General features: G+C 48.4%; 1 protein-coding gene across 1 annotated transcript; it reads right to left on the bottom strand.

Moving 5' to 3' along the window:
- Nucleotides 1-21,834: 21,834 nt before the first annotated feature.
- Nucleotides 21,835-22,832, bottom strand: LOC123039355 (SKP1-like protein 1B). The gene is made up of 2 exons (XM_044462559.1): nucleotides 22,776-22,832; nucleotides 21,835-22,536 (listed from the first exon to the last, which is right to left on the bottom strand). The coding sequence occupies exons 1-2, from the start codon at nucleotides 22,830-22,832 to the stop codon at nucleotides 22,051-22,053; spliced, it is 543 nt and encodes a 180-aa protein (XP_044318494.1). The 3' UTR covers nucleotides 21,835-22,050.
- Between the last annotated feature and the right edge of the window lie 4,266 nt (nucleotides 22,833-27,098).

The raw sequence follows: 27,098 nt of genomic DNA, 5'->3' as shown, positions 1-27,098 counted from the left end.
AGGTACTCCACCTGAGGTTGAGCAAAAATACATTTGGTTAAGTTGACCACCAGTTGATTTTCCTGTAGGGTTTTAAAAACCTCCTCCAAGTGTGCCAAATGATCCTCCAATGTTTCACTGAATATCAGTATGTCGTCAAAGAAAACCAAAACAAATTTTCTGAGATATTTCTTGAGGATTTTGTTCATTAGCATTTGAAAAGTGGCAGGAGCATTGGTTAGGCCGAAAGGCATGACCAAATATTCATAATGCCCACAATGAGTAGTGAAAGCCGTCTTTTCAATGTCTTCCTCCTTCATTCTTATTTGGTGATAACCACTCTTCAAATCCAATTTGGTAAACACAGTAGCCCCATGAAGCTCATCCAGCAAATCCTCAATAACTGGAATAGGGTATTTGTTCTTGATAGTTTGGGAATTTACTTTTCTGAAATCATTGCACAGCCTCCAAGACAGATCCTTCTTTCTAATCAGAATAGCTGGAGAAGAATAAGGGCTAGAGCTGTCCCTAATTATTTGCTTATTGACCATGTCTTGGATGATTGTCTCCATAGCATTCTTCTGATGATGTGGCAGTCGATAAGGTCTTTGATTGACTACTTTAGCCCCGGGCATAAAAGGAATTGCATGGTCACAAGCCCTAGCAGGGGGCAGCATAGTAGGACTAGAGAAGACCTTTTTGTATTTTCCCATCATGGCCTTAATTTGAGGATGCACAGGGGCCTTTGGTGTAGCTTCAGGCTGTAGCTTGTTTACAACAATGACGGCCCCACAGACTGATTGCTCCAATATATGCTTATCCACGCTAGATTCAGTGACAGGACCAGATGGCAAGCTCTCATCCGAGAAAGTAACCAACTTTTGTTTGTCCTTTGTAATCTGGAATTCCATAAGGTCAAAATCTAACTTCACAGGGTTGTGGGTGGACATCCAATCAGCACCCAAGATAATGTCATAGCCCTGAAGTTTTAGAATTCTAAAATCTGAAACAAATTCCTCTCCCTGAATGATATATGGACAGTTTGGGGCCAAGAATTCAGTCCATAAAGTGCCTCCATTGGCCACCAGCACCTTTATTTTCTTAGTGGGAGTAAGATGGCACTTGCTCAGAGTAGCAAAAGCAGGGGACATGAAGGTTGCAGAACTACCACTATCAATTAGGGCAGTAGCAGGGAGTTTGCCCACCATTACTGTGACAGTAAAACTGAATTTGGAATTGCTGATGCCCATTAATGCATGAATGGAGATTTGTAACTGCTGTTGGTCAAGTGGTTCAGCAGTGTCTTGTTCCATTTCTTCAGACATTTCAGTGACATAGACCAAATCAGTATCATCAGGGTTCTGTTCTTGCAAGGCCTGAATTTGAGCTAGGTTGCTCATTTTACACACCTTTTTGTGCCCAGGAAACCAAGTCTCCTTGCATTTATAGCAGATACCCTTGAGTCTTGCTTGTTGAATAACAGCCGGAGTGTTATTCATGTTAGTTCTGGGCTGTTCCAGCACCAATGATTTCCTGGCAGCTGTGGGGGGAAACTGGGCAAAATTCCTTCTTGGGGGTTGGGCTTGCTCCATTCTTCTAGCTAGCCATATTGCTCTTTGTAAATCAGCAGGTTCATGACACTGTACATAGTGTTGTATGCTGTCATGCAAGCCAACTATGAAACTGTTTTTGAAATAGTCATTTGGGACGGCAGGATTGTCCCTCCTCATGAGATTCAAATGCTGTTCAAATTTGAGAATGTAATCATTGAGGCTGCCTGACTGAGTGAGGGCATGGAATGCTCTGACATTATCACAAACAGAATTTTCGGCAAATCTATCTCCCACATGTCTGCAAAATCTATACCAGGGCAGAGTGTTAGCTTGAAATCCTGTGCCTCTCCACCATTCCATTGCAGGACCAGTGAGGTATGTGACTGCAATTTCTGTTTTACTTTCCGTAGGAGTTCTAGCAGCATCAAAATACATTTCAATGGTTTGTATCCACGAGTCTATGCCACTTCCATCAAATTCAGGGATGTTCATCTTGGCAGGTTTAACCAGAGCTAGAGGTCTTCGGATATCATTCTGTACTTCTCTGTTGGCCTGAGCATTTCCCCTTATCAGCTCTAATTGAGCCTCTGCTTCAGCTTGAGCATTAGGAGGGAAAGGAGGCAGGGTAACTGGTGGCTGCACTGGTTGTGGAGCTTGCAAAGTCAATCTATGTTCCAACACAGTTTGGACTGGCCTGTTTTGAGCGAAATGTGGGTGTCTGTAGGGGGGCTTGTTACTTCCATCCAGCTGCAGTTCCTTACCAGTGTTGACATCCACTAGAACCGCGGATCCTGCTGTCTCGGGAGTGTGCAAGCCCTCTCCAGGTTTTTTAACAGGGCCCTGTGGTGTTGCATTGATGCTTGTTTCCGGAGCCTCCTGAAGAGCTGGGGGTGGGACATCTCTAGTTTGGGGAAATGAAGTAATGAACTTGTCCAAGCAAGATTGCAGCTCACCCAAGGTCTTTTGCACTGACTGAAAATTGTTTGATACATGTTCTCTGAAATCCAGGAAATCCTTTCTGTCCAGCTCTCTGTTCTGCTGTAAGGTTTGAACATCGAGTTGCAGAGATTGGAACTCCAGAGATTGAGTGTTCGATGAGTCACCTTCTCCCCCCATACTGTGAACTAGGACTTACTCTTGAAGATCCTACCGCCGCCACGCCGCCGCCGTCGCCGCGCCGCCAAAAAGTACTCCGGATCCGGGAGGGTGGTGGGATTTTACTACCAAAGCAAGGGGCTTCAATAACCACTAACCTGACCAGACCAGTACCCGAATTTCACCGCCGCCTGCGCCACCTAGAAGCACCGCCGCCGGGATCGAGGGAGAAAAAGAGAATTTTGCGGCTCCTCCAACTCTTTTCCGGCCCCCAAATCCAGCTCGCCGCCGAGGATCCAACCTTGCTCTGAATACCAAATGTCAGACCCGAGTTGTCTGACGGACTAAATTCAGAAATCGCACTCAGAATTCACAGACTGTCACTAGCACAGCTTGATTTCAGAGGGAAGTTTTGCTAGGGTTTTGGTTACAAGGAGACCAACCGGGAACACCGGCGGCTAGGGTTTACCCCAAGGGAGAATAATTGATGAGCACGCAGGCTCTCAAAACCTGGCTATATAGCCTTACAAGATTCTAGAAGGTGCGAGAAGCGCACATGGAGGAGAGGGGAGTGGTTGAGCTTTCCAGAGAGATCAACAGCGGCGCCTTGACCACCCAGAGCCATCCGATGGAAGATCAACGCACCACGACTTCTGTAGCTTGCTGAAGCAGTACGAAGCCACCAGGAGCGTTGGATGGAGGATGGACGGTTCCCACAGCTTCACGCCCATGGTGAGGAGTCTGAATTCAACTGAATCACGAAAACAAAGAGAGCATAGCAACTGGATCCTGACAAGGCCTATGCGGCGGAGAAAGGCCCGGTCGATGGCGAGGCGGCGCCATCGCCTGCACGTGACGGCGCAGCGGAGGAGGTCCTGGACGCCCGGCAGGCGCGCGAAGACCTCGCGGAGGACGTCGTCGGCCATTTGGCCGTCGGCGGCGGCGCGTGCACCGGCCATCGTCTCGTCTAGGGGTTCGATCGATGGACGAGTCCGTGGATCTGTCGACGGATGCTTTTTATGTCCCACGAACAATTCACAAAGTGGACGTAGGTACACGGAGACGCGCGATACGGTATGTAAGGGTACGGACGAATCGCGGGACCTCTCGGTTAAAATTCGATTGTCTCTCCACTATTCGGGGTTTCTGTGTGCAAATCTAAACAAGCACCACGTATATGTACGCCCCAGGCTATATTCGAGGCATTTTTTTTAATATCAGTACAGACACAAGCGCTCATATACACGCGCATATACTCACCCCCATGAACGCACATCCTACCTCTATGAGCACCTCCGAAAGACTGAGCCGACATATCATCTTGAGATTTACGAAGTCACCGTAGGCGCCTCTTCGTCGACGGGAGCGTCTCCTTCCACTAAATAAGCAATGCCGAAAATCCTGAATAAATCCAGGAATAAATGCGAGCATCGGGATTTGAACTCTGGTGGGCTGGGATACCACAGTCCCTTTAACCATCCAACCACAAGTTTAACTGGTAGAGCTCGAGGTGCGGAGAAAAAGTAAGAGAAGGAGAGACTTGACCCAAGCTTAGGGCATCTCCAAAGCGGACCAGACTGCATAGTCCGGACTGTTGGGGAACGTTGCATAAAATAAAAAATTTCCTACGTTCACCAAGATCAGTCTATGAGTTCATCTAGCAACGAGAGAAGAGTGCATCTACATACCTTTGTAGATCGCGTGCGGAAGCGTTCAAGAGAACGGGGTTGAGGGAGTCGTTCTCGTCGTGATCCAAATCACCGGAGATCCTAGCGCCGAACGGACGGCACCTCCGCGTTCAACACACGTATGGTCAGCGTGACGTCTCCTCCTTCTTGATCCAGCAAGGGGGGAGGAGAGGTTGATGAAGATCCAGCAGCACAACGGCGTGGTGGTGGATGCAGCAGGGCTCCGGCAGGGCTTCGCCAAGCAACTACGGGAGGGAGAGGTGTAGCAGGGAGGGGAGGGAGGCGTCAGGGTGTTGGTTGCGGCTGCCCTCCCACCCCCCTTTATATAGGGACCCCAGGGGGGCGCCGGCCCTAGAGATGGGATATCTAGGGGGCGGAGGCCAAGGGGGATGGAGTGCCCCCCAAGACAAGTGGAGGCGCCCCCTCCCCTAGGGTTCCCAACCCTAGGCGCAGAGGGGGGCCCAGGAGGGGCGCACCAGCCCACTAGGGGCTGGTTCCCCTCCCACTTCAGCCCATGGGGCCCTTCGGGATAGGTGGCCCCACCCGGTGGACCCCCGGGACCCTTCCGGTCGTCTCGGTACAATACCGGTGGACCCCGAAACTTTCCCGATAGCCGAAACTCGACTTCCCATATATAATTCTTTACCTCTGAACCATTCCGGAACTCCTCGTGGTGTCCGGGATCTCATCCGGAACTCCGAACAACTTTCGGTTTGCTGCATACTCATATTCATACAACCCTAGCGTCACCGAACCTTAAGTGTGTAGACCCTACGGGTTCGGGAGACATGCAGACATGACTGAGATGGCTCTCCGGTCAATAACCAACAGCGGGATCTGGATACCCATGTTGGCTCCCACATGCTCCTCGATGATCTCATCGGATGAACCACGATGTCGAGGATTTTGGCAACCCCGTGTACAATTCCCTTTGTCAATCGGTACGTTACTTGCCCGAGATTCGATCGTCGGTATCCCAATACCTCGTTCAATCTCGTTACCGGCAAGTCACTTTACTCGTACCGTAATGCATGATCCCGTGACCAGACACTTGGTCACTTTGAGCTCATTATGATGATGCATTACCGAGTGGGCCAGAGATACCTCTCCGTCATACGGAGTGACAAATCCCAGTCTCGATCCGTGTCAACCCAACAGACACTTTCGGAGATACCTGTAGTGCACCTTTATAGTCACCTAGTTACTTTGTGACGTTTGGTACACCCAAAGCATTCCTATGGTATCTGGGAGTTACACAATCTCATGGTCTAAGGAATAGATACTTGACATTGGAAAAGCTCTAGCAAACGAACTACACGATCTTTGTGCTATGCTTAGGATTGGGTCTTGTCCATCACATCATTCTCCTAATGATGTGATCCCGTAATCAATGACATCCAATGTCCATAGTCAGGAAACCATGACTATCTGTTGATCAACGAGCTAGTCAACTAGAGGCTCACTAGGGACATGTTGTGGTCTAAGTATTCACACGTGTATTACGATTTCCGGATAATACAATTATAGCATGAAGAAAAGACAATTATCATGAATAAGGAAATATAATAATAATCCTTTTATTATTGCCTCTAGGGCATATTTCCAACAGTCTCCCACTTGCACTAGAGTCAATAATCTAGTTACATTGTGATGAATCGAACACCCATAGAGTTCTGGTGTTGATCATGTTTTGCTCGCGGAAGAGGTTTAGTCAACGGATCTGCGACATTCAGATCCGTATGTACTTTGCAAATATCTATGTCTCCATCTTGAACATTTTCACGGATGGAGTTGAAACGACGCTTGATGTGCCTGGTCTTCTTGTGAAACCTGGGCTCCTTGGCAAGGGCAATAGCTCCAATGTTGTCACAGAAGAGGGTGATTGGCCCCGACGCATTGGGTATGACTCCTAGGTCGGTGATGAACTCCTTCATCCATATTGCTTCATGCACTGCCTCCAAGGCTGCCATGTACTCCGCTTCACATGTAGATCCCGCCACGACGCTCTGCTTGCAACTGCACCAGCTTACTGCTCCACGATTCAACATATACACGTATCCGGTTTGTGACTTAGAGTCATCCAGATCTGTGTTGAAGCTAGCATCAACGTAACCCTTTACAACGAGCTCTTCGTCACCTCCATAAACGAGAAACACATCCTTTGTCCTTTTCAGGTACTTAAGGATATTCTTTACCGCTGTCTAGTGTTCCTTGCCGGGATTACTTTGGTACCTTCCTACCAAACTTACGGCAAGGTTTACATCAGGTCTGGTACACAGCATGGCATACATAATAGATCCTATGGCTGAGGCATAGGGGATGACACTCATCTCTTCTTTATCTTCTGCCGTGGTCGGGCATTGAGCCAAGCTCAATCTCACACCTTGCAATACAGGCAAGAACCCTTTCTTGGACTGATCCATTTTGAACTTCTTCAAAATCTTATCAAGGTATGTGCTTTGTGAAAGACCTATGAGGCGTCTCGATCTATCCCTATAGATCTTGATGCCTAATATGTAAGCAGCTTCTCCAAGGTCCTTCATTGAAAAACACTTATTCAAGTAGGCCTTAATGCTGTCCAAAAGTTCTACATCATTTCCCATCAAAAGTATATCATCTACATATAATATGAGAAATGCTACAGAGCTCCCACTCACTTTCTTCTAAACGCAGGCTTATCCATAAGTCTGAATAAACCCAAACGCTTTGATCATCTCATCAAAGCAAATGTTCCAACTCCGAGATGCTTGCACCAGCCCATAAATGGATCGCTGGAGCTTGCATACCTTGTTAGCATTCCTAGGATCGACAAAACCCTCCGGATGCATCATATAAAGTTCTTCCTTAAGATAGCCGTTAAGGAATGCCGTTTTGACATCCATCTGCCATATCTCATAATCATAGTATGCGGCAATTGCTAACATGATTCGGACGGACTTCAGCTTCGCTACGGGAGAGAAAGTCTCATCGTAGTCAACCCCTTGAACTTTCCGATAACCCTTAGCGACAAGTCGAGCTTTATAGATGGTAATATTACCATCCGCGTCCGTCTTCTTCTTAAAGATCCATTTGTTTTCTATCGCTTTCCGATCATCGGGCAAGTCTGTCAAAGTCCATACTTTGTTTTCATACATGGATTCTATCTCGGATTGCATGGCTTCAAGCCATTTGTTGGAATCTGGGCCCGCCATCACTTCTTCATAGTTCGAAGGTTCACCGTTGTCTAACAACATGATTTCCAGGACAGGGTTGCCATACCACTCTGGTGTGGAACGTGTCCTTGTGGACCTACGAAGTTCAGTAGCAACTTGATCCGAAGTACCTTGATCATCATCATTAATGTCCTCTCCAGTCGGTGTAGGAACCACAAGAACATTTTCCTGAGCTGCACTACTTTCCGGTTCAAGAGGTAGTACTTCATCAAGTTCTACTTTCCTCCCACTTACTCCTTTCGAGAGAAACTCCTTTTCCAGAAAGGATCCGTTCTTGGCAACAAAGATCTTGCCTTCGGATCTAAGGTAGAAGGTATACCCAATGGTTTCCTTAGGGTATCCTATGAAGACGCATTTTTCCGACTTGGGTTCGAGCTTTTCAGGTTGAAGTTTCTTGACATAAGCATCGCATCCCCAAACTTTTAGAAACGACAGCTTAGGTTTCTTTCCAAACCATAATTCATACGGTGTCGTCTCAACGGATTTAGATGGAGCCCTATTTAAAGTGAATGTAGCTGTCTCTAGAGCGTATCCCCAAAATGATAGCGGTAAATCGGTAAGAGACATCATAGATCGCACCATTCCAATAGAGTGCGATTACGATGTTCGGACACACCGTTACACTGAGGTGTTTCAGGCGGCGTGAGTTGTGAAACGATTCCACATTTTCTTAAGTGCGTACCAAATTCGTAACTTAAATATTCTCCTCCACGATCTGATCGTAAGAACTTTATTTTTCGATCACGTTGATTCTCTACTTCATTCTGAAATTCCTTGAACTTTTCAAAGGTCTCAGACTTGTGTTTCATCAAGTAGACATACCCATATCAACTTAAGTCATCAGTGAGAGTGAGAACATAACAATATCCTCCGCGAGCCTCAACGCTCATTGGACCACACACATCAGTATGTATGATTTCCAATAAGTTGGTTGCTCGCTCCATTGTTCCGGAGAACGGAGTCTTGATCATTTTGCCCATGAGGCATGGTTCGCATGTGTCAAATGATCCATAATCGAGAGACTCTAAAAGTCCATCAGCATGGAGCTTCTTCATGCGCTTGACACCAATGTGACCAAGGCGGCAGTGCCACAAGTATGTGGGACTATCGTTATCAACTTTACATCTTTTGGTATTCACACTATGAATATGTGTAACATTACGTTCGAGATTCATTAAGAATAAACCATTGACCATCGGGGCTTGACCATAAAACATATCTCTCATATAAATAGAACAACCATTATTCTCAGATTTAAATGCGTAGCCATCTCGCATTAAACGAGATCCAGATACAATGTTCATGCTCAAACTTGGCACTAAATAACAATTATTGAGGTTTAAAACTAATCCCGTAGATAAATGTAGAGGTAGCGTGCCGACGGCAATCACATCGACCTTGGAACCATTCCCGACGCGCATCGTCACCTTGTCCTTCGCCAGTCTCCGCTTATTCCGCAGCTCCTGCTGTGAGTTACAAATGTGAGCAACGGCACCGGTATCAAATACCCAGGAGTTACTACGAGTACTGGTAAGGTACACATCAATTACATGTATATCAAATATACCTTTAGTGTTGCCGGCCTTCTTGTCCGCTAAGTATTTGGGGCAGTTCCGCTTCCAGTGACCCTTCCCTTTGCAATAAAAGCACTCAGTCTCAAGCTTGGGTCCATTCTTTGACTTCTTCCCGGCAACTGGCTTACCGGGCGTGGCAACATCTTTGTCGTCCTTCTTGAAGTTCTTCTTACCCTTGCCCTTCATGAACTTGGTGGTTTTATTGACCATCAACACTTGATGTTCTTTCTTAATTTCTACCTCTGCTGACTTCAGCATTGAAAATACTTCAGGAATAGTTTTCACCATCCCCTGCATATTGTAGTTCATCACAAAGCTCTTGTAGCTCGGTGGGAGCGACTGAAGGATTCTGTCAATGACCGCCTCATCCGGGAGGTTAATGTCCAGCTAGGACAGGCGGTTGTGCAACCCAGACATTTTGAGTATGTGCTCACTGACAGAACTGTTTTTCTCCATCTTACAACTATAGAACTTGTCAGAGACCTCATATCTCTCGACCCGGGCATGAGCTTGGAAACCATTTTCAGCTCCTCGAACATCTCATATGCTCCGTGTTGCTCAAAACACTTTTGGAGCCCCGGTTCTAAGCTGTAAAGCATGCCGCACTGACCGAGGGAGTAATCATCAGCACGTGACTGCCAAGCGTTCATAACGTCTTGGTTCTCTGGGATGGGTGCTTCACCTAGCGGTCCTTCTAGGACATATGCTTTCTTGGCAGCTATGAGGATGATCCTCAGGTTCCGGACCCAGTCCGTATAGTTGCTGCCATCATCTTTCAGCTTGGTTTTCTCTAGGAACGCGTTGAAGTTCATGTTGACATGAGCGTTGGCCATTTGATCTACAAGACATATTTTGCAAAGATTTTAGACTAAGTTCATGATAATTAAGTTCATCTAATCAAATTATTTAATGAACTCCCACTCAGATTTGACATCCCTCTAGTCATCTAAGTGTTACATGATCCGAGTCGACTAGGCCGTGTCCGATCATCACGTGAGACGGACTAGTCATCATCGGTGAACATCTCCATGTTGATCATATCTTCCATACGACTCATGTTCGACCTTTCGGTCTCTGTGTTCCGAGGCCATGTCTGTACATGATAGGCTCGTCAAGTTAACCCTAAGTGTTTTTGCATGTGTAAAACTGTCTTACACCGTTGTATGTGAATGTAAGAATCTATCACACCCGGTCATCACGTGGTGCTTCGAAACGACGAACTTTAGCAACGGCGCGTAGCTAGGGGGAACACTTTCTTGAAATTATTATAAGGGATCATCTTATTTACTACCGTCGTTCTACGTAAAGAAGATGCATAAACATAATAAACATCACATGCAATTATATAGTAGTGACATGATAAGGCCAATATCATATAGCTCCTTTGATCTCCATCTTCGGGGCTCCATGATCATCTTCGTCACCGGCATGACACCATGATCTCCATCATCATGATCTCAATCCTCGTGTCTCCATGAAGTTGCTCGCCAACTATTACTTCTACTACTATGGCTAACGGTTTAGCAATAAAGTAAAGTAATTACATGTCGTTAAATCATTGACACGCAGGTCATACAATAATTAAGACAACTCCTATGGCTCCTGCCGGTTGTCATACTCATCGACATGCAAGTCGTGATTCCTATTACAAGAACATGATCTCATACATCACAATATATCATTCATCATTCATCACAACTTTTGGCCATATCACATCACATAGCAATTGCTGCAAAAACAAGTTAGACGTCCTCGAATTGTTGTTGCATCTTTTACGTGGCTGTAATTGGGTTCTAGCAAGAACGTTTTCTTACCTACGAATAACCACAACGTGATTTTGTCAACTTCTATTTACCCTTCATAAGGACCCTTTTCATCGAATCTGCTCCAACTAAAGTGGGAGAGACAGACACCCGCTAGCCACCTTATGAACTAGTGCATGTCGGTCGGTGGAACCTGTCTCACGTAAGCGTACGTGTAAGGTCGCTCTGGGCCGCTTCATCCCACAATACCGCTGAAGCAAAGTAAGACTAGTAGTGGCAAGCAAGTTGACAAGATTGCCCACAACAGATTTGTGTTCTACTCGTGCAATAGAGAACTACGCATAGACCTAGCTCATGATGCCACTGTTGGGGAACGTTGCATAAAATAAAAAAATTCCTACGTTCACCAAGATCAATCTATGAGTTCATCTAGCAACGAGAGAAGAGTGCATCTACATACCCTTGTAGATCGCGTGCAGAAGCGTTCAAGAGAACGGGGTTGAGGGAGTTGTTCTCGTCGTGATCCAAATCACCGGAGATCCTAGCGCCGAACGGACGGCACCTCCGCGTTCAACACACGTACGGTCAGCGTGACGTCTCCTCCTTCTTGATCCAGCAAGGGGGGAGGAGAGGTTGATGAAGATCCAGCAGCACGACGGCGTGGTGGTGGATGCAGCAGGGCTCTGGTAGGGCTTCGCCAAGCAACTACGGGAGGGAGAGGTGTAGCAGGGAGGGAAGGGAGGCGCCAGGGTGTTGGTTGCGGCTGCCCTCCCACCCTCGTTTATATAGGGACCCCAGGGGGGGCGCCGGCCCTAGAGATGGGATCTCTAGGGGGGCGCCGGCAAAGGGGGGTGGAGTGCCCCCCAAGACAAGTGGAGGCGCCCCCTCCCCTAGGGTTCCCAACCCTAGGCGCAGAGGGGGGCCCAAGGGGGTGCACCAGCCCACTAGGGTCTGGTTCCCCTCCCACTTCAGCCCATGGGGCCCTTCGGGATAGGTGGCCCCACTCGGTGGACCCCCGGGACCCTTCCGGTGGTCCCCGTACAATACTGGTGGACCCCGAAACTTTCCCGATGGCTGAAACTCGACTTCCCATATATAATTCTTTACCTCCGGACCATTCTGGAACTCCTCGTGACATCCAGGATCTCATCCGGGACTCCGAACAACTTTCGGTTTGCTACATACTCATATTCATACAACCCTAGCGTCACCGAACCTTAAGTGTGTAGACCCTACGGGTTCGGGAGACATGCAGACATGACCGAGACGGCTCTCCGGTCAATAACCAACAGCGGGATCTGGATACCCATGTTGGCTCCCACATACTCCTCGATGATCTCATCGGATGAACCACGATGTCGAGGATTTTGGCAAACCCGTATACAATTCCCTTTGTCAATCGGTACTTTACTTGCCCGAGATTCGATCGTTGGTATACCAATACCTCGTTCAATCTCGTTACCGGCAAGTCACTTTACTCGTACCGTAATGCATGATCCCGTGACCAGACACTTGGTCACTTTGAGCTCATTATGATGATGCATTACCGAGTGGGCCCAGAGATACCTCTTCGTCATACGGAGTGACAAATTCCAGTCTCGATCCGTGTCAACCCAACAGACACTTTCGGAGATACCTGTAGTGCACCTTTATAGTCACCCAGTTATGTTGTGACGTTTGGTACACCCAAAGCATTCCTACGGTATCCGGGAGTTACACGATCTCATGGTCTAAGGAAAAGATACTTGACATTGGAAAAGCTCTAGCAAACGAACTACATGATCTTTGTGCTATGCTTAGGATTGGGTCTTGTCCATCACATCATTCTCCTAATGATGTGATCCCGTTATCAATGACATCCAATGTCCATAGTCAGGAAACCATGACTATCTGTTGATCAACGAGCTAGTCAACTAGAGGCTCACTAGGGACATGTTGTGGTCTAAGTATTCACACGTGTATTACGATTTCCGGATAATACAATTATAGCATGAAGAAAAGACAATTATCATGAATAAGGAAATATAATAATAATGCTTTTATTATTGCCTCTAGGGCATATTTCCAACACGGACGTGTTGTGCTATTCAACGTGGGCATGTATCGGTCCGTCGAGCGGTCTGGGCGTATTTTTTCCCGTCAAACCCGAGATAAAATGAGGAGGGGTTTACGGAAGTCCAGACAGCACACACGTAGGACTCCGGCACCCCCGACCCACCCAAAACCCCTCCCAGACCTCGCGCTTCCATTCTCCTATTTTATTTCCTTTAGTATTTTTCTCTTGCCTTTGCCGCCGCTCCACCATCCCGGCCGTCACGGCACACCCCTGCCGGAACTCGAAGAGTCTGCCACTTCCAACTGTACACCCGGGCTCCAAGCTCCTTCTCCTCCGCCGTTGTTCCACACCTCTGCTCCGACCGTCACGCATGTACAATTCGCTCCTATGGTGCTCACCATGCCCGGCAACTGTTCAGTGAATTGCCCCAGCTAATTTTTTTGTCCCTTCTTCTTTGAATTCGGATATGGAGTACATATACAATCACTATGTTGAGTCGTCCGACGGCTTGTCCCGACAAGGACTACATAGATGAGACGACGATGATGCAGGCAGTGCTTGCAGACACAGAGCGTGCGAAGGAGCATGTTCTCAGTTTCAAGGGATTGATCAAGGGTCATCGAGTGCACAACACAACCGAGCGCACGGCCATTTGACGCTGCTGGACGACTACTTTGCTCCCGATGGCCTTGTCGATGACAATTTTTGCCAGCGGTTTCAGATGCGCAAAAATGTCTTCGATCGTCTCTACCATGGCCTCTGGTCCTTTGATGATGACTTCATCTTGAAGAAGGACGTCGTGGGAAGGATTAGGTTCTCTAGTTACCAGAAGTGTGCGGCCGCACTACGGATGCTTGCATATGGCACGACTGCTAATTCATGGGACGAGTACCTATGGATGTCTAAGAGCACACGCGGAGATGCAATGGTCAGGTTTGCAACTGCCATGGTCGAGGTATTTGGACCTTAATATCCGAGGGAACTAACTACACAAAGAGGCTCTTGGGGATCTCGGAAGCAAGAGGGTGGCCAGTTTTGCTCGGATCATTTGACTGCATGCATTAATGAAAGAACTGCCCAAAAGCTTTGCAAGGGCAATATCAGGATCATGTCAAGAAGCCGTCCATCATTCTCAAAGTAGTTGAATTAGAGGATCTTTAGATTTGGCATGCTTTTTTTGCATGTCTTGGTCTTAGAATGACATCAACGTGATGCAACAATCACCATTGTTTGCTCGGCTGACTGAAGGAAAAGCCCCTTCTTGCCACTATACTGTCAATGCGCATGCATGCAACATGGGCTACTATCTGCTTCACGGTATCTATCATCCTTGGGCTACCTTTGTGAACACCATCTCTAACCAAGTTGGTCAGTAAAAGTCTCACTTTGCCCAAAGACTAGAAGCAACTAGAAAGGATCTTGTGAGGGCTTTTGGAGTTCTGCAGGCATGTTTTGCAGTTGTTCGTGGACTTGCCAAACAATAGGATTCGAAGACCTTGTGGGAGGCGATGACCTATTGTGTGATCATGCACAACATGATCGTGGAGGATGAGAGGGTGAGGATGCTGCCGCAACTCTTAAATTTGAGAACATGGATGGTCCTATCGAACTTCACGACCAAAATCTGGCAACATTTGAAAAGTCTGTTCAAACACAAATGATAAGTGCCACACGTGTGGCACAAAGCAATCCGGCTCTCGCGTTTTTTACCATTAAAGTTGTGATAAAAGAAAAAAATACACTAAAACTTGCCATCCGAAAGGAAAGTTTTCATGCTTAACAGCTAAAGTTTCCATCCCCGTATCACTAAACTTGCCATCAAAATCATTCGAAATTTCCATGTGTTCGTGCCACACATGTGCACTTATGAGGGTCAAATGCATCAACCAATTCAACATCGAGCAACACTCATGAGCAACTGAAGGAAGATCTGATTGAGTATTTATGGGCGGTTAACGGGGACAACAATGTTGGAGTGTAATATTTGAACTTTTTTAATAAGAACTACCGCCGGCTTCCGCATCAGTGTCCGCGGATGAATGCTGGAGCAAATTTGTGGGTCAACATTGAAGATGTCCTTACACTTCTTTTTAACATTATTACAAGCTTACACTTTGCAACAAATGAGGGAACCGAAAAGGATATGTTCCTTCAAACAAATGGTATATAAACAGCAGTAGCTAAACAAAAATAGCAGGCATGCTTTTCCATCTTGTTTCTTGAATCTAGCAACAATACTTCATCTTGTAATCAAGATATGTATATTACTTATTACACCAACCATCGAAAAACTAGCTAGCAAGCGGTACTCCTACTTACATACCCTTATTGCACTATTATTTTCTTTGTTAGATAGCGTTGAATCAATCTATATTTGCATCTGCCCTGGAGGTGAGCAACATACGACGAACAAATACCCAATCCATCTCGTAGAGCACTGGTGGAGTTTCTTGACATATCCTGCCATATTGGCGACCGTCGCAAAAACTACAACTGCAATAGTATTGCTGGGAACCACCTGGTGGCCTGGTCAATTTCATCGCACTTGAGGGTAACCCGCACCTTCTCCCTACTCTTGAGGTCAAAAATGAATAAGGCGCCACCTTGCTCGATGAGTAAAGCACCTTTGCTCTCAGCAAAAAAGGCAATGTCTGGTCTCTCGGTCCGGAGATTCGCCAGGTAAGAGTGTAGCCAACGACCCTCCCCCTCACCTATGTGATGATCACGATCGTCTTGTTTTTGTTTGGTCCAAAGCTCCGGCACACCATCATCTTGTGTATTAAAAAGCGAAAGCGTTCCTTCCCCGGTGATACACAGCAGAGGAGGTCGTTGATATGGCAAACCGGCGTCGATTTTGATCGGGATCTTTGTCAAAGAGACTTGTTTCATGGTAGCACTTATGTTGAGGGTGTAGAGCTCTGTGTAGTCCCTGTATAACCAGTGCACAACGCCACGGGCGACGACACCAGCACCGGGACCACACCTAGTGAGGTCTCGCTGGTACTTGATGGGCACGCTCCAACTCCGTGTGGCTGGGTAGTACATATAGGCGAACACAACACCATAACCCCTGTACGTCACTAGCACTTGCCAACCCTGATATTTCAAGGCGGTGTGGTCTGCGCTGGTGAGAATTGCCCAGCCGGTTGGACTATCAGAGATTCCAGGTAGGTCGATTGGAGGCGATGGGAGGAGATGCGTACGGTTGTCAATCAGTGGGCGGCACACCGCCAGACGAAGCTTGTGACGATGATCTGTGTTGGCAGGCAACATGATGCCTAGGAGGAGAAAGCCACGGCGCGACGCCAATGGCCTCGCGTCGTTGAAGAGCCCATCGTCATCGGCAACAAACGACGTCAGGTTGGCATGCGCCGAACCGGCCTGAAGGCTTAGGAACTTCGGAGGGCTTCGTGGTTTTCCCTTCAACGGCTCAACTTTGTCGCGATCAAGCCATATGTTTTGGGTGAAGATCCCAGCTAGCATGGACGGGCGGTGGGCGTTCTCCGCCGGGTCGGTGATGAGGCGGCGCCATCGCCAGCAGGTGACGGCGCAGCGGAGGAGGTCCTGGACGTCGGGCAGGCGCGCGAAGACCTCGCGGAGGACGTCGTCGGCGATCTGGCCGCCGGAGCCTACGCGTGGATTGGACATCGTCTCGTCTAGGGGTTCGGCCGATGCATGTATGGATGCGTGGATCTGGTGATGGAGGCGTCGGTTGGTTCCAAAAACAATTCACGATCGAACTCTGATTTTATCTCTACAGTTCTATATAACGCAACGATGCGGTGTTGGTTTGGGCTTTTGAGTCAATATAACAGGGTACTTATAGGCTTATATATATGGCACGCGTGCAAGTCCAAGAAGCCCAGAAGCCTGCCATCTGTTGCTCAAAAAAAAAAAAAGCCTGCCATCTTCTTCACTAATGTACGTCACGGGCTCACGGCCGTAAGCCTGGCAGCAATGGCTCCATCGCCACTTTCTCGCCGCGCCTTGCCGTGGTCGATCCGAGCCTCTACACTCATGACTCATCACAACGACATCGCTGCAGTATGACGAGTGCATGGCTGAAATCTGATTCCGATGGAAACCGGTGGTGTCGACAACCTCAAGATGGACGCGAGGCACCTGAGGACATAGATATATATATCTCGCGATGCATGTATACTTTTACATTCAAGTTTCTTTTTCTCAATCCAACGACAACAATTCATCTTATAATCAACTTATGCATATAACCGGCCCATCTAGAAAAGTACCACTAATTTCTATTCCTCTTGCACTATTCTTTCTTTAGATAATATCAATTTAATCTACACTTGCCTCTTCAACAGAAGAGATAAGAAACATACGACTACGACGACTACATACCATTCTAATGTCCACTGCAGAAATTACTAGCGCAATGCTCTACTGGAAAGCAACTCATGCCCTAGCATGGTGAGTTTCCTCACCGCCAAGGTTAATCCACACCTTCTCCATATTGTTGAGGTTGACGGTGATGAAGGCATCACCTTTCTCTCGAAATAGACTTTCGCCCCGCTCTATATATAAAATAATTATTGAACAAAGTACACGGCCGATTGATACAAGATGGTGAGGTAGCCCACATACAATGCCGATCCTAATATAGCCAGATCATATGCAGACCTACTACGTTACAGAATGAGAGCATTGGGAGCACCGAGTGCAACGCCACACACATGCCTAAACACCTAGTTCCACGACAATGCCCCCGGGAGGGAAAACTGCGCAAAGCGCGCCGCTGTCGAGTCCAGAAGGAACTAGGGGCTTCACCCGTAACCCTTGCACGAAGAGGAGCAACACAACGATGTCTTCAGGAAGAGAGCGGCGCCCGAAAGCGGCGCCGTCGTCGGCGACAAAGTGCAGAACTTTCGCTCGGCAGCTCCCCCGTGCCACACGAGGTCTTCAGGACAAGCGCAACGAGATCAGCGTCCCAGCTCTGGATCAGGGCGGCACCACTGCCAAAGATAGGGAGAACACCTGAGCCATCCATCGCTACCCTCCTGCCGCCCGCACGGCCAAGGAGAGAGCCATCATCACTGACATGGTGCCTGCCGGAAAGCCAACCATGTGGACTGCCATCCAAAGCCGCCACTCCGGCATCCATGTCCAAGCCACCACCATCCGTCCACATCAGGGAGCACCAACCTTGGAAGGAGGAAAGAAAGGGGTCTCCTTTCATTCCTAGCCTAACATCATTCACGGGATCTGGGTCGATGCTCCCATAGTAGGGGGCATCCACGCCTGCATTCCCAGCCAGTACCGGTGGACCAGGAGGGACACAACCCCGTGACTATCGACGGCCACAGCCGAGCCCGCTCGCGCGACGCCTCAACCATGGTCACCGGCACTCATCTGCCCGATAGCATAGAGGAGACCCGACCACCACCACCGTCCACCATGCCCGCGAGGAGAGCACGAGCATCACCCGTAGGCACACCCCGGGCCAAGCCCTACCTCTCCTACCCGAAGCACAAGCTTTGATCCGCCCAGGGCCCAGATCTAGCCCGCCCGAGTATGAACCCTAGATCTGTACCTATCGGCGGTACACATCCAGGAGAAGGAGGGCGCCACCGCCACCTCGCACCACCCGGAACACCACAATCGCCGCGCCGGCCGTCGTAGCCCTCCGAAGTCAGCACCGCCGCCCTGCCTACACATAGCCACGCCAAGAAAAAGCAGAGCCCATAAACTCTAGGACTAAGTCCGCAGGCGAGGCGTAGCCACCAGCCGAAGCCCCCTCGGCCCGCGTCGCCTGCCAGCCAGCCGGCCGCCGCGACCAGGCACGCACCACCTGCATCACCCCACACGGCCCGTGCCGCGAGCAGCAGCTATTGGCCGGATCTGGCCTGGCCTCCCCCGCCACCACAGCCGCCCCCACGCGCCCCGCCACCATCCACGCCGCCCGAAGCGCAGCAGTCGCGCTGTCGCCTGCCCAGTCGCCCAGCGCTCCACCACGCCGCGACGCCAACATCCGCGCGACGCCCAGCATCCGCGCCACGCCCAGGCCGGAGGAGTTGCGCTGCGCCAGCCCTTGAGGCGAGGGAACAAGGAGGCCCCGCCGCCACCGGCTTTGGCCGGGCTTTGCCCGACCGAGCCCCTGGGCGGCGGTGGAGGGAGCGGGAGAGGGAGGGGAGTCACTGGCGGCAGCGGATCTAGAGTCCTCCTCGGTCACCGCGCGGGGGCGACGTGGGAGGGGGAGCGGGCGGGTGGGAGGGGGGTCAAAGTCCAGGCATCACCTTTCTTGAGGAGTAAAGCACATCTTCTCTCTGCAAAGAAGACTATGTCTAGTCTCTTGCTCCCCAGATCCATCAGCTCAGAGTGTAGCCATCCTCCCTCACACTCACTGTCATGATCACTGTTGTTTTGTTCTTGCTTGACCCAAAGCTCTAGCACACCATCATATCCTATATTAACAGGTGAAAGCCTTGCATCGCCGCCACGGCATGCCACCATGACTTTGATCGGAATCTTGGTCCAAGAGACATGTATTTTGACAGCGTTTATGTTGAGGATGTAGAAGATTGTCCCGTCCCTGTACCCATAAACTGTGTGATCAACACTATTGTAATGGAGGTCTTCTGTCCATATTGTTAAAGAAGAGATGACTACAGAGAGTTGAGACCCAATGGTTAAGTGCCATTTTGAACACAACATTATATAATAATGAGAACAAGTGTTTGGCCGATTTTGTACAGAATTTCAGCAGCAAAACGAATCCAAACAATATTTTCCATCAAAGAACAATAAATTACAACTCTTATTAAGCACAACCATGCATACTCAAGGTTATGCAACATAAGTATTTTAAACCTCATTTAGTCCTAAAAATATTCAAAGAGTAAATAAATTAATCCATTTACCATTCTAAGAAATTTAGAGTTGAATTTGGGGCTAAATGAAGACTTAACAAGCAGAAGTACCAACGAAGTAATCTGCATGCCTAAACCAAAACCAAGATGCACCAAAGGAAGTTATTACTTCTAAAAAAAGCCTATTGACATACTTTTGTGCAAAGCATGGCAATAGAAAACAGGTTCAGGAGACGTATATAATACCCGGGAAAGAAGTAAAAAAAGAACCATCTTAATCAGCATTCAAACAACAGATGAACTAATAACCATCAAAGAGGCTATTCTCATCAATGCACTCAGTGCAACTTAAGCTTATAGGTTGAAAATGGGCCAAGCTATTAGACCGTTAGTTCAATTTTCAAGTGTTCAGAAGATGAAAGCTGCCCACACTGCGAGTGAAGGAAATGCTCAATCATATCATCAGTATGCTAAGAATACTGAAAATACATCATCGAGTAACAAAACTGAAAGAAATCACAGCAGAAATGGAGCAGCGGGTTGTGTTCATTGAGAGTAAAGAGACTGGACTGATAAGAAGTTTGGCCAGAGACCTGAACAAACTCAACTGAACTTGATCATGTGTTTGTTGTATCCAACAGAAGGCCTCAGCCCTCAGAGACGCAATGTGTGCAACTTGTCACTTCATTAGAGTCAGTACAAACTCACAGTTGCTCTACCTTCAAAGAACTTGTATCCCCATGAACTTGTTATGGGTGCCATGTGTGGCTGTTACACCCTCCAAACATCTCTTATATCCCCATGAACTTGTTTGAGTAATAAATAAAGCGTGTTTAGACTAAAAAAAAGGTACAAACTCACAGTTCCATCACCGGCCAATCCATGATGAAAAGAATACGGTTGGTAAAGCAGCAAATGAAGATGCAGTACTAGTACTACGGCAAAAAGAAGAACATGTTATCCTTGGCCTCAGCAATATACAGCTTACAGCACAAGCGTGTTAGATATTTTAATTATACAGGACATCGTCGGCCAAAGAACAGCAGAGGTTTCAGAAAAAAAAAGAGAGAAATGTAGCTTGGACACAAAGAGGAGTAGCTCAAGTTTAAATGCAACTCAAACAAGAATCAAGATAACTGAGATTAGGAGAAGGCCTCATGTATGCATTAGCGTTCTATCTTGCACTTCATGTAACTCAAATGGTAGAGTTGTGAGTAGAACTCACCGTTCCATCACTGGCCAGTGCAGCAAAAGGAAAACAAATATTGTTTCACAGTTTTAAGGAGGGCAAACCTCGGATCAGTAGCACGACAGGAAATAATTAAGCAACCACAATGACTAGTAACAGCTAGCTAGCATGAGTGCTTCAGTACAACTTCGACAAGTTTACATGTTGCCAATGGAGAGAGACCCCAATTGTTCAAACGTAGTACTGTAGGTCCAATGGCACTTGGGGAAAAGAAGACAGTCACAAATGAACGTAGCACTGTACAAAAGAGAAACAACTACACAAGTAGCACTGTAGGTCCAAAACACCTTCAGTGGCCTCAGAGCGCATTAGTTTGTGTTTTGCACTTCATGTAACTACTCACTGGTGAGAGCTCGAGTTATGAGCGAATCCCGGAATAATGTCCATCACAGGCGTATTAATCCCTAATTAAGAAGCGAAATGAGTAGTTCTAGTGGAATGTCACATGCTTGAATGTCCAACATAACCAAAAGAAATACTAGATCAGTACAATACTGAATGACGGCGCTCGCTTGCGAGGGGGGTGCGCAGGGATGGGACAACGACGTTGAGCACGGACGTCGGGGGGAGAAGGTCGTCATACCTGTCTCTCGGCGCCGATCTTGGGGACCTGGTCGGCTTCAAGACCAGTGAAGACCTGTAACCCGAAACAAAACAACAAACACACGCCCACTCCGCGCGATGGACAAATGCTGCTGCTGCGCGTTGAGATTCCAATGGTCACAAAATATGATCTGAAGCCAAATGAAAATCATGCCAACAGATCTTTAGCAAATCTGTAGATATAAAATTGAAAACAATATGGCTATTTGAAGATTGTCAAAAATTTCTCAAATCACACGCATAAATCACAGCTAAGAATGATGTAACGAAGCAAAACGTCCACTTGACAATTAATAATTCAGTTTCACAGGTAATCACGCAGGAATAAACGACGTTTAGACTCCAGAATATTTACGACCACTAGCACTACGACGATATAGAAAAGGCAGCGACATACGATGATACGAAGTCTCAAAAAAGAAAACACGAATACTAAGCTTTCTATTTTCTACTCAAAAGCCCACTGGTTCTCCTTGCGGATCTCCGCCTCCTCCTCGGGTGTGAAGTCATTCTTGATGTTGAAAGTCTTGCGGATCTCCTCTGGGGTCTTGCCCTTGATCATGTCTGCAACAGTCTGGCAAGTAAGGTCGAGCAATCCCTTGATGTTGAGGTAGTTTGCAGCCAGGATGAGGTCGAAGAGGGTGTTCTGGTCGACCTTGATGAACTCGGCGTCAAAGCTCTTGAGGTCCTCGGCGGGGGCTGCGGCGGCAGTAGAGGTGGTGGAGCTGGCGTCGGCGGCAGCGCTGGAGTCGGCCGGTTTGGGGCTGGCCTGGACGTGCTTCTTGCAGTACTCGATGATCTTGGAGAGGATCTTGGAGTCGACGTTGGGGAGCGGGATGCCGTTGTCGGCGCAGTCGTCCTCGATCATGTGGCGGATGGTCTGCGACTCCATGGCGACTGCCTCCTCGACCTGAAATTCCTCACCGTCCGAGCTCTTGCACCACCGGACTCGCGGGCTATGCCTACGGCCCAGGGCCGTCGGCATAGGTCCATTGCCGTCGGCATAGATCTATGCCTACGGCTGCCGTCGGCATAGCCCCGTCGGCGTAGATCATGTCAGCGTAGATGTGTCAGACCGTCGGCGTAGTATAGCCGTCGGCATAGGAGCATATGCCGACGGCCGTGGGACAGCCGTCGGCATAGTTTAGTCGTCGGCGTTGTTTTCCGTCTAACGGCAACGGACGGCGCCGTCAACAGCGCTGGCGATTCAGGGGACGACACGTGGTGCATGTATGCCGACGGCTTGGCCGTCGGCATAGATTTCTATCTTTGCCGACGGCCTAGCCGTCAGCATACCTGCGCCACGTGTCGTCCCCGGCTTCTCCTGGCGGCAGGGCTATGCCTACGGCAAAGCCGTCGGCATAGGTGGAAATCTATGCCGACGGCTTTGCCGTAGGCATATCTCTGCCACGTAGCAGCTCCTGGTTTCTCCTGGCAGCAGGGCTATGCCTACGGCAAAGCCGTCTGCATAGTTTTTCATATATGCCTACGGCTTTGCTGTAGGCATAGATGTGCCACGTGGCAAGCCCTGGTAACTCCTGGGCGTATATATGCCGACGGCTTTGCCGTAGGCATAGTTTTTTTTGTTTTTTTTATTTTCCCTGTTTTCTCTTTTCCAATTCATTTGACAGCATTTCAAAACGGAACAATATGAAATTATGCAGAAATATGACAATTCATCATGTGAACATACTCAAGTTCATCTAAACATACTCAAGTTCACCATCATCATCTAAACATACTCAAGTTCATCACATCATCTAAAGATCATCACCGATGGAAGTTCATGAACATAAAAGTAGTGCAAGACATGAAACATGATAAAAGTAGGAATATGAAAGGCATGGCACGATGGCCACATGCACGGAATCATCAAGCAAGAGCACCCCCGCCAAAACCACCACCTCCGCCAAAACCACCACCACCACCTCCGCCAAAACCACCACCACCACCTCCGCCAAAACCACCACCACCACCTCCGCCAAAACCGCCATCGCGACCACCACCACTCTGCCAGATCGGAGTGACTGGGGTAGACGGAGCAGGAGTCGAGCCACCGGTCCCCTACATGTTTCAGAAAAGATTCTAACGGTAAATATAATATGATAGTGTTTCATGAACGAGAACTAGTTTGCTAGTAGTTAGGCAAATGTACTAACCGGACCATCACTGCCTAGTGCCACCCATTCATCGAACGTGGGCACGTGTGGGGGTTCTCCCGCAGGTGGTGGTGGGGGTCCCATTTGTGGTGGATCCGTGCGGTTAGTCCAAGACGCCAACATAGCCTGAATGTTAGTTAAACAAGCAAACTAGAAGATTAGAAGGAATGAAAGTGCAAAAATTTAGGTTGGTTTTAAGAGGGCAAAACTAACCGTCATCATCTGACGGTTGTAATCATCATTTGCCTTCACTCGTTTCAAGTACTCCCGCACCTCGAGATTCCTATGCTCGATAAACTCCTTATATGCCTACATAATTTAGGTTGTTTCTAAGTGAGCAATGCTGAAAATAAACTGAGAATGCAAGATAGAAAAAGATAAAGAGGAAGTACTTACAGCATGCTGGCGGGCTAAGGGAGTCTGTGAACGCCCCGTACTCTCTAACTGGCTCGGGTTGCTAGCCCGAAGCCGTGTACGAGATCGAAGGAGTGATCAAGCCATCGAAACACGGATACCGGCCATTCTTCTTCCCCTGGATGGCCACCACCGCCGTGTCGTCGATCTGAGACTGGGCGACCTCAGCAACAGGAACATCCGGATGCAACTCCTGATAGTGATGAATGTAAGACCCCAGGTGCTCCTCGGTCTTGCCGTAGTACTGGCTCTCGCCCTCCTTGCGATGACTCCGCTCGCGGGCCAGCTTCCACGACTCCATGTCTGAGAGCGGCCTCTTCAACTTGTCCTCCTACAACGTCAAATAGAAGTCAGCCATACATAAGAACATGACGTAAAGAAGAACAAAAATACATCATGCACATAGATATACCTTCATGGCCTTGAAGCCCCAGTGGTTCCTGTTTCCTTGGCCATGTGTCCCTCGTCTCCACGGTTAGCCCGGGCCTTGATGCTCTTGGCAACAAACTCTACATCGGCGCCGAGCCACCTATCCATCAAACTCGCCCATCCGTCATGCCTTCCATAGCACCAACGAGGAACAACCTATGCAAATTTTGGAAGCATGACATGTGAGCACGAAACATATAGTTGACTGCTTGAAACAATGAAAAGTTAGTAATAGTTACCATCATGAACTGCTCCTTGCTGAAGGTAAGTCGTAGCTTCTGCGCTTGAGTTTTGGGCATCTTTTGTTGCAGGTAGTAGTGGTAGTACTGCGAGACGGCAACCCAGCGCACCTCGTACTGCAACTGACGAGCTTTCTTCTTCGCAGCCGCAAGCAAGACCACGTCGGCTCTGGCCTTGTGCTCGTCAAGAACTCTATAGAGTTGCTGCAATCATGCAAAAACCAGAAGCAAACAAGGCATGAGTTGAGTGATTCAATGATAAACTATGAACGAAACTGAAGACAAGTGATTCAGAAGAGAACTTACCCAAAATTTGGTGATCACGGCCTTAGCGGTCGTCCCGTACTCCGTGTTGCTGCAAGCCTTGTAGTGGGCCCAACTCGTGGCCAAAACCCGCTGTTGCGGGTCCCTGTCTGGCCGCGGGCAGAATAGGCCAGGCCAAAACTCCTTCAACAGGACAGTGATAAGGCCGTTCGGTTTACGGCCCTTTCCGTGAAGGATCCAGTTTCTGCAAAAGAATCAAATGATTGCCATGTGTACAATAAGAAAATGTTGTCATGTGTTGAAAATATGATTGAGAGGCACTTACTCTGTCCCCACAGGTTCAATGAGCCACTTGTGCTCCTCGATAGAAGGTGGTGTAGGTAGTCCGGCATTACCACGCAGCCACCCCTGCGAAGAACCCGGTGGCAAGTCACCCCACAACGCGGGATCAACCTCCCCTCCACCCTCCTCGGCCTCCTCCTCACCCTCCTCCTCGGCCTCCTCCTTCTCACCCTCCTCCTCGGCCTCCTCCTCCTCGCCATCAGGAACATACTCCTCCTCCTCAGACTCAGAAGGTGCCTCTGTATAGGAGGGCATCAAAGAAGACCCTCCTATTTCAGACACGGCCCGGAGTTTTTTGCCCCGGTTGCCTCTCCCCCCACCTCCTCCTCCTCTAGGGGCTCTCCCCCACCGCCTCCTCCTCTAGGGTAATTCTTTGGACAAACATGTATTTTCTCATAGTCCATCGAGAGCGCCTTCATGATTTTCTTCGTACCGTACATGGTTTTCGGCAGTTCATGGCCCTCAGGCAGGCTGTTAGCCCATACTCCCAGAAATGCTTCGAAGCAACCTCGGCTACAGCCGTACTCAGCCTTGACTGCCATCAGTTGCGAGATGGCATCCAGCACAGACAGCTTGGCACCCTCATAGAGAGGTTTCTTTGACGAGGCCAAGATTTCCAGGAAGGCCTTTGCGGTTTCCTCCGGCTCCTCCGGTTCATTCGCTGAATGTGACGGAGGTGTCGGCTGTGCAGCAAAGACATCATCTAGCATGTCTCTAACCCCATCGTCCTCATAACCAGCGATGCGTTGTCGTATCACATCCTCTCTACCACGGTCCCGCTGGGCAAAGTTTATCGGCATATTAAAGTTGGGCATAAATCCATGCGTGCGAAGGTGCTTAGTCATCTCACTCTTATCTCTGCGTATACGCCTCTTACATCTGGCACACGGGCATTCTGGCACCATCCTCATTGGACTACGGAATATCTCTTTCAAAAACACATCAGTTTTCTCGACCCACTCTGTTGTTACTTGATTCCGACGGAAAAACCCACTATACATCCACTGATTATCTGCCATCTCTGCTTTATTGGAAGCCACACAACAAAATTAAGGATTCATTTAAATTACTCACATCAATATTTTATTTTTTACAAGGTTGACGAGAAACGACATTTAATCCACCTACATCTCTAATAGGTAAAGATGGGCCCTAATCCCACCCGAGAATGTGTAGATTGAGTACGTTGTCCATGCTCTACCCCATTCCGAGACAAAATTTCGGCAGCACCTCCCCGCTGTTCTCCAAATACACGTCTCGGCAAAATGCCGAGAGAATGTGCATCCGGAGAACAACAGGGAGGCGCCGCCGAAATCCTGTCTCGGAACGGGGTAGAGCATGAACAACGTACCCAATCTACACATCCTCGGGCTGTCCGTGGAAAGCGCTGGACAATCCGAAAGAGCTGCGGTGATAAATATGCAATTGAATGCATATTTATCGATGCAACCCTTTCGGACGGGAGACCTAGGTTACGCGACTTGATGTGAAAATTTAATCTAGTGACATGGAAAAAAAGTGGACGAGGTCATGGAATTGTTGCTCACCCTCCGATGTAGTCGATCAAAGGAGACGGACGATCGTGGACCAACACCTCCAACGTCGACAATCACTCCACGAAGATGGAACACCACAAATCCTGTTAATTA

This window comes from Triticum aestivum, chromosome 2B (genome assembly GCF_018294505.1).
Source record: "Triticum aestivum cultivar Chinese Spring chromosome 2B, IWGSC CS RefSeq v2.1, whole genome shotgun sequence".
Classification (NCBI taxonomy): Eukaryota; Viridiplantae; Streptophyta; class Magnoliopsida; order Poales; family Poaceae; genus Triticum; species Triticum aestivum.
The sequence above is the reverse complement of the archived record's forward strand: the minus strand, read 5'-3'. Positions and strand labels throughout refer to the sequence as shown.